The following is an 8,393-nucleotide window of genomic DNA, read 5'->3' as shown; positions in this document are numbered from 1 at the left end:
TTAAAATAATGACTTTAAACATAATTGTATGCGTAAAACGTGTCACCTGATAATACACAACCTAAACGGAGGAAACATTAACTGACCTTTTTTGTAAATTATTAATTTTACGGCTGCCAAAACAGGGGTTAAATACTTCTGCAGTGAGACAAGGTTAAAAGGAGAGCGAGATTTAAATATTTCAGACAATTTAGGAGCATTTTGGTCGTCGGTAGATGCAAAAAAAATGAGATGTTGCCTGGTTAAACAGGAACTCCTGCATGAGCTATAGAAGCCGATGGTTGTGGGGGAGCTTGATTGGCAGATGCTGTGGACCAATCGGCATCCAGCGTACTCATACAAGCTCCCATCCTGCGGTGAATGAGCACACTTGAGCGCAGAAAGGCTGCCATGAAGGAGACTTGCAGCTCTGTTGACTTTTGAAGAAACATCTCCAGGCTGCCACCCCTCCAAAGAACCCACAGAGCACAGAACCCACCCCCCTCAAGCTCTGAGAGAACTTATCTTGCTCATCATGCATCTCTAAATTAAAAAAAAGGATTTTCCAGCAGGAGGCAGGAGGGGAAAAGACTTATCTCTTATTTTCGGGAGCTTGTTGCGCGTCAGGAGATGTTTGCGCCTGCAGGGAAGCGCTGCTTCACCATTGAGTCCCTGGTGGCCAAGGAGAGCCCGCTGGCCGACGAACCCATCCGGCCCACGGCCCTCACGTACTCCAACCCGGCCACAGACGCCCTGATGGGCGGCTACCAGGCTCCACCGGCACGCTCCCTTTACCAGAGCCCGGAGCTGGTGTTCCCGGACTCGGTGAACCACCCCGCCCTTGCCGTGGGCCCCCACCAGCACCTCCAGCACCACCCTCACTTCTTCGGCACTCAGCACCGAGACCCGCTCAACTTTTACCCCTGGGTCCTCAGGAACCGTTTTTTTGGACACAGGTTTCAGGGTAAGAACTTTCAAGGACTATTCTATCAAACGAATCTTGTGTTTATTGTCACGAGGGCGTTTTAATGCTTATAATAAAAATAATAATAATAATAATAATAATAATAATAATAACAACAACAACAACAAAAATAAAATGCTATTATAAACACTGTAGCATGACTAAATTATTTGTCTAAACATCCTAATGCAACACAAATACAATGATGCTGCTTTTATTCAATTTATGCATAAACAAATGCAATAATAATTTAACACTGCATAACATGTACCAAACTGAATCTAATTTAGTTTAAAAGCAATTTACACTGAACGGCCACGTCATAAGATACACCTGCAATATTTCCAACCACAAAACAACATAGCCTACAACGTTGACATATTTAGCAATGCTTAGAATAATAATAATAACTATTATTATTATTATTATTATTATTGCTTCAGTTTCATCCTGAGAGTTGTTTTATTCCTAATATTATTCCATGACGGGTGGCTAACGTAGTCCGAACATTTCAAACAGCCAGTTAATAGCAATGTTAATAGTAAAGGCATCGTTAAATGAATATCGAAAGAGAGTATTATTATCTATGTAATTCTGTCATTTTTCGATACAACTGTGGTTTTAAAAAAAGGCTTTTCATCAAAATCTCCTGTCATAATTCAAGTTGTCAGGCCCTAAATTATTTTAGTTTTTCTAAATCATAACATGTAAAATAAAAACTTCAAAACTTTAAATTTATTGCTTTTAGACTTGTGCTTAATAAAAATTAATAATGTGCCGTCTAAAAAAAAAAACATAATCGGCGTGAATAGAAAACGCAATACAACGTATATGTTTTCACATAAAACTCGCCATCTTCTACTAATATTACGATCATTTAACAGCCAAACACTTTATTCTCTTTTAGTGTACTGGCCGGTACGCTTTATTGGAATTGCATATATTTGTATACATGCAATTATAGGTGGTTTTTTTTGCTATTAAAATGTTTCAAACGTTGGAATTCTACACAAAACCGAATTAACTAAGTGATAGACGCACACTGTAATACATTTTCTTTTGAGATAATTAGAATTAAACAACTTTATTAAATGTCATGAATTGGGAAGAGCACAATAAAGTAACAATTAATATAAAGTATAAATATTTATAAATAAAGTGTTCAACTTCACGACATAATTACAATTTATGTGCAGATTGGAGGTAATATTATTATATTATTATACCTATAGGTGAATTTTAATGTAGTTTTAAGGGGACAGACAGGGCAATGCAGGTATAAAGTATACTCACCCGCCTGGAGGTCCAACCTCAGTCTTGTGTGCTGTCCCGCCGCAGGTCACGAAGTGTCCCAGGACAGTTTGCTTCTGCACGGCCCGTTCGCCAGGAAGCCCAAACGGATCCGAACCGCCTTCTCTCCCTCTCAGCTGCTGCGTCTCGAGCGGGCCTTTGAGAAGAACCACTACGTGGTTGGCGCCGAGAGGAAGCAGTTGGCGGGAAGCTTGAGCCTGTCCGAGACTCAGGTGAGTGTCTCTGATGTCAAACGTGGGGCCGGTGTAGCAAACATGGCGGCCTTTCGCGCCCTTTTTTGTATACGCACAAGCTATGGTTGTTTAGTGACCTAATATGGTAAGAGATCGACTCGCACCATATATGGACATTTGGGTCTACGTCAGGGGTGTCAAACTCGTGCCATGGAGGGCCAAGACACTGCAGGTTTTCTTTCCAGCCAGTCACTAAAGCAGGTGATTTTAATGATCAACACCTTCAATTTGAGGGAAGGAGCTCATGAATTAAATCACCTGCTGAAGAAACTGGTTGGAGAGAAAACCTGCAGCGTCTCGGCCCTCCAGGGCACGAGTTTGACACATGTGGTCTACGCTGCGGCTGCGGTGGTCTGAAATCTCGCGATAATTAAGATAAAGGGAAACACGTACCGGAAACGACATAATACATTTTGTGGCTAGCGTTTTATACTTCCCCTGTTCGACGTAGAATTAGAGAACCTGTAATGTAACAAAATGTTATTATTTTTACAACCATAAAGTTTTTTTTTCCCCAAGTTAATAATGTTCAGTTTTGATTTGAGATGTACTCAGTTAATGTTTATTCACGTGGGTGCTGTTTCTAATATTCCCCTTCATGTAGCTAAATGAGGTAACCCGAATATTCTAAACACAATTCACTGTAAACTGATAAATTGCTACATCTAAGGAAACACAAATTTTGACAGTAATTTGATGACAGTCACACCAAGTAGTGTTTCATTTAACATATTAAATATGTGGTGATTCTGCAACGTTACTGACAAACACCACAATAAATCTACAACAATATTACCATAAAGGCCCATTTCCCCATTGCTGTAGTCATGTGGTCAGTGGAGGCTTGAGGGACAATTAAAGTGACAATGACAATGTTTATACCTGCACCTGTCCTGCTATGACAAGTCCACAATAGATTGTGACAATTTGACTTGTCGCTTTAACACTGTTTAATGCATGCATGTTGTTATTGGATGAAGGTGTGTGAATGTTATTGGTGCTATGTGGGTGTCAATTAGGCCTAATGGCAACAGGATCCTTATGACTGTACACTCGCAGGACAGAAGTAAATGCTTCATATTGATTTTATACTGACTTAAATTGTTATTTTAAAAAAAGCCCAGGTGTGCATCTCTCTCGGTGTGGTTTAACCACAAAGAAGGAACATTTTTGCATTATTTTAAAATACATTCTAACTTTTTTACTTGTAGGAAAGGCCTATAGAGACGGAAATATGAATTGAGCTAAATGAAGTGTGAAGAGATGTGATGCAGGCAGATGGAATCTGGTGTGATAACGCAAGAATAAAAGCAAAGGTAAAAGAGAAGCAGATGATACTTTGAACACCTTTTTTTCCACTTTTTACACCCAAATTTTCCCTCATTCTTGAGTTTAAAAAAATAGCGCAATACCTATAAGGTCATTTGAGTCAATGAGAAGCCTGAAGAAAGTATTTTCTGGGAAAATAACAGCAACAGTGTACAGTGGATCCTCACATTCAGCGTTTACGCCAAAAAAATATGATTACTTTTTCCTCTGAAAATAGGCCGTTTTTTTCCATAAAACACACATCTCATTCACCATGTAAGTCGGTAATAATTTACAAATACGTGATCATACAGGTAAATACTGTTAGAAAGGCCATAATATGCTTCACGTATGTTTGTTAGTCAAGCGTTGAGATTTTGCACTTTGTGTGGCGGTCCTTAAACGCACCATAGTCTGTGCAGTGATACGCAAAAGTTACTTTGGCTACGGAAGCGCTAGCTTTGACTGTCATTCCGGCCTGAAATGAAAAGCAAAAATAAAATGAACTCATATGAGGAGATAATTGTGAATTGTGAAGCTCCTTTATGTGTGTACTTTATTTGTATGGAAATGTATGTTAAAGGAAAGGCTGAAAAGAGAAATATAAGGTCATTTTTTTATTGCCTACATGTGAACTGTACCGAAGTGCATCTGACCTTTCTCCACAGGTGAAGGTGTGGTTCCAGAACAGGCGGACCAAGTACAAGCGCCAAAAGCTGGAGGAGGAGGGCCCGGACAGCCAGCAGAAGAAGAAGGGCAACCACCACATCAACAGGTGGCGCATGGCCACCAAGCAGAGCAACTCAGAGGACATTGACGTCACCTCTGAGGACTAAGACAACAAGAAACATCCCAACCTCTGACACTGCTGCCTCACACACCAACAAATGAGGACCAACGCTATTTATTATGTAATATTATTAAGTATAAGTAGACATATTAGAGGACTACACTTGGGAGCAAAGAGACTGCATGGACAAGGACACAAACCTTCCATTGTTTGTGTTTTCATGTTGCACCCAGGCCACATTTGCTTTATTAAAGCTGCTGTAGCACACATGTACAGGTCATCCACATTCATTTAGTTTCCTCCTGCGGCGCCGTGACCCCGACTGGGATGGGGGAGCTGAACGGACGCTTGTCATGATGACTACACACACGGAGGTGATTGGTGTACACAACGTAAAAGAACCTGGCAAAAGGACTTGGATCTTGGAAACAATGTCTTTCTTATTCTGTCTTTCTGCACCGTGTGTAGGAGAACACACTGGACAGTTCCTTAGGTCCACAATCTAATGAAAGCCAATACAAGAGCTGTACCAAAACCACACCATTATACATTTTAACTAATATATTGGTTATCATATGTACAGTGTTCCCCCGTTTATCGTGGGGGGATAGGTTCCCAAAATAGCCCGCAATATGTGAAATGCGCAAAGTAGCCACCTTTATTTGTTTGCAACTGTTACATATGTTTTAAGGCTGGAAAACCCCTCACCACACACTTTATACACTTTTCTCAGACAGGCATGAACATTTTCTCTCATTTCTCATGTTTAAACACTCTCAAAGTTCAAATTTCGTTTGAATTTAAATGATCAATCTCTTGGACACAAGCAATTATTAAGTGACTCACGGTATTCACTCCTCCGACGTGCTTCGTCCTGGTGCCGTTCGGCTGTAGCGTGTTTGTATCCTTGTTAAAACATATTGCTCCTGTTGTAGTATTTTACTCCTCCTCGTGGTCCTCCATGAACCCAAGATTCAGTTACAGTATTCCATAATGGCGCCCTAGCGACCATACAACTATGATAGCTAGCAAACAGGAAACACAGCAGTGCTGCACTAAGGGGATTGATTGACAATGGGCTCCAGTCGATCAGAACACAATGGGCGGGCTTCTCCCTTAGCCAATCAGGACTGTTGTGGCTCTATATTTAGCCAGGTGACAGGTGGAGGAATGAAATCTTTTACTCCAGCGGTACACTGTTCAACTCCCTACAACACCCTCTACTGGTAGCAGTAGTAAATACAATAACAGACACATAAAACAGAGCACCGATAGATCGCTCTAATACACCACAAGGATGCAGAACACAATGCTCGTTCATACGCTGTTAAAAAAATAGCGACGTAGTGAGGGAACACTGTATCTACATATTAGGAACAGCACTCAGTTGACAATGTGCCAATCAAAGCGTTACGTGTGAAGACAACATTTTTGCATTGCATCTCATGAGATTGTGTGGCTTGTGAGTACGTAAAAAGCTGTTATGCAAATAAAAAGGCATCTATCTCCATCCATCCATCCATCCATTTTCTATACCAGCTTCACAGGTAAGCTGGAGCCTATCCCAGCTGACTTTGGGCAAGAGGCGAGGGTACACCCCGGACTGGTCACCAGCCAATCGCAGGGCACATATAGACAAACAACCATTCACACCTATGGACAATTTAGAGTCTCCATTCAAACGAAGATGCATAGTTTCGCAATGTGGGAGGAAGCCGGAGTGCCCGGAGAAAACCCACGCACGCACGGGGAGAACTCCCAACAGATGTGATGATGATTGTGGCCGTCGACGGGAATATGAACTGGAGATGCTAACCGCTAGGCCACTGTTGGCCTGCAACTATCTCTATGGTTGCCTTGCACACTGCAGCATTATTTCCTGCACTATGACTGAAGGTGCACATAGAAATCAAGTGTTCCATTAGCATGTGCAATCCTTGTGCATAATTGTTGCATACTGTTGCATACTGTTACTGTTTTTTAAAGCTTATTAATTACAATTTATGGTGACCAAACATCCTCTTTTCACAGGACATGTACTGTTTTCGAGTCCTGTCCTACATGGCCGTCCTGTGTGTTTTTTTTTTGTGGAAAGTTATGAAAATGTCCTGGTTTTCATTGGACCATTAAATTGAGCAGAATTAGGGCACCCTGTTGCCTGTGAAGTAACACCTGAGAGGCTGCCATGCAGGTGTTTTTTTTAAATTAGCCGCCAAAAGCCAAAGGAAAAAACAATAAATGTATGCATGGAATTAATTCTCTTAACCCTTACGTCTCGTCAATTTTGCAGAACAGCAGTTGAAATTTCCCAGTTCTTGTGACTTTAGATGACACATTTTCCCCAAAAATATTGGTTAAAATTCCAAAGCATTTGACGTCAGGTTCCTTTGTCGTTCTTTTTTTGGAAAGATTTTCGGGATGGTTTTTAAATGTTTTTGAAAGTTCTTCTTTTGGAATTTGTGTCTTTGGTTATAGATAGTATTTTTTAACATAACAATTTTCTATCCATACAGAAGGGGCATACTTTAAATGTATTGAAAGGATAAGGCATCTTTGAGTAAACGTTGAGTATCATTTGAGCGTCCCATTGCTGTGCTGAGTGTCCTGGTCAGAATATGGTCACCCTGTTACTATTTCAAATGTTACACATTTATTATTGCCGACATGAAATGCGGTGCATTTATTATGCAGCGATATCTGGCTGTGAATGGCTGTTGTCCGCTTACCGGCTGGCTCATAAAGATGTGACGTTTGTGAACAAGTAGTCTTTTCAAAGGCTCTTTTGAGTGGACGATGAGAACCGATTCGCAGATATAAGGATACAGTCATCCCTTTGCCACGTCGCAGTCCAAATTGCACGTCTTCACTCCGTTTTTAAAAATATATGAATTAATAAATCATGCTGTTTCGTGGTTGAATATGGCCTAGTAGTAAAAAAAAATGCATATTTAAGCAAACTTTACTTATTTTTTTGCCTAAATGGAGCATTTTCAAGCATAAAAATGACAAAATGAACTAAAACACAAATATGAGACATGAAAAAGACTCATCCAATATGCAGTATTGTACACTGGTCACTAGGTGTCAGTAGGTGAAACAAACAAGCTCCAGGCTTGATCGCTGGAACAAAAGGAACAATAATAACAAAATAATAATAATAATAATAAGAAGAATAACATCAATAACAACACGGCTACTGCCGTAATCCAGCTAAAACTCAACACTGAACTCCCGACATCACTTCCTGTCCACACGTTCGGAACACATCTACTGCAAAACACTTGAGCACAAGTTTTATGGATGTCTTAAATGGCTTATTTTCTCTGATTATATCTACTATATTGGGTCATATGAATGTAAATGTGACTGTATGCCTGTTATTTCAAGACTAGAGGACTCTGATAATGTTAAAAACCGTATTTAGAAGGTCGTAAACAGGTTTTCTATGCGCTAACTACGAAAATATTCCATTTATAAAGAAGGAATCCTCTGCGGAAATTCACTTATCACAGTCGGGTCTGGAACCAATTAACCACAATAAGCGAGGGATTACTGTAAGGCAGGGGTATCAAACTTGTTTTCATTGAGGGCCACATCGCAGTTATGGCTGCCCTCAGAGGGCCACTTGTAACTGTCAACATATACTGTATGAATACAAAAACAAATAGAACCTTAATATTATTACACAATTGCCCACGCATTTTGAAATGATATTTTTACGAACAAATTGATGGATAATTTGCTTTGAAAAGGGAAGTGAGGTGAGAATGTCAAACATTCAAGTACTTATCTTTGATAACAAAAGATG

General features: G+C 40.2%; 1 protein-coding gene across 1 annotated transcript; it reads left to right on the top strand.

Annotated features, from left to right (window-relative positions):
• The first annotated feature begins 401 nt into the window (after nt 1-401).
• Nucleotides 402-5,062, top strand: emx1 (empty spiracles homeobox 1). Its single transcript, XM_054796802.1, has 3 exons — nt 402-943; nt 2,282-2,466; nt 4,464-5,062. Exons 1-3 carry the CDS (start codon nt 610-612, stop codon nt 4,629-4,631), a joined length of 687 nt encoding a protein of 228 aa, XP_054652777.1. The 5' UTR covers nt 402-609; the 3' UTR covers nt 4,632-5,062.
• Nucleotides 5,063-8,393: the final 3,331 nt, after the last annotated feature.

The sequence above is a fragment of the Dunckerocampus dactyliophorus genome, chromosome 13 (assembly GCF_027744805.1).
Source record: "Dunckerocampus dactyliophorus isolate RoL2022-P2 chromosome 13, RoL_Ddac_1.1, whole genome shotgun sequence".
Taxonomy (NCBI): domain Eukaryota; kingdom Metazoa; phylum Chordata; class Actinopteri; order Syngnathiformes; family Syngnathidae; genus Dunckerocampus; species Dunckerocampus dactyliophorus.
Note: the sequence above shows the minus strand (reverse complement) of the source record. Positions and strands in the feature narration are given on the sequence as shown.

Coding starts and splice junctions, on each gene's coding strand:
- emx1 (XM_054796802.1), top strand. CDS start 610: ATGTTTGCGCCTGCAGGGAAGCGCTGCTTCACCATTGAGTCCCTGGTG. Junction 944..2,281: donor TTTTGGACACAGGTTTCAGG/GTAAGAACTTTC, acceptor GTCCCGCCGCAG/GTCACGAAGTGTCCCAGGAC. Junction 2,467..4,463: donor TGAGCCTGTCCGAGACTCAG/GTGAGTGTCTCT, acceptor CTTTCTCCACAG/GTGAAGGTGTGGTTCCAGAA.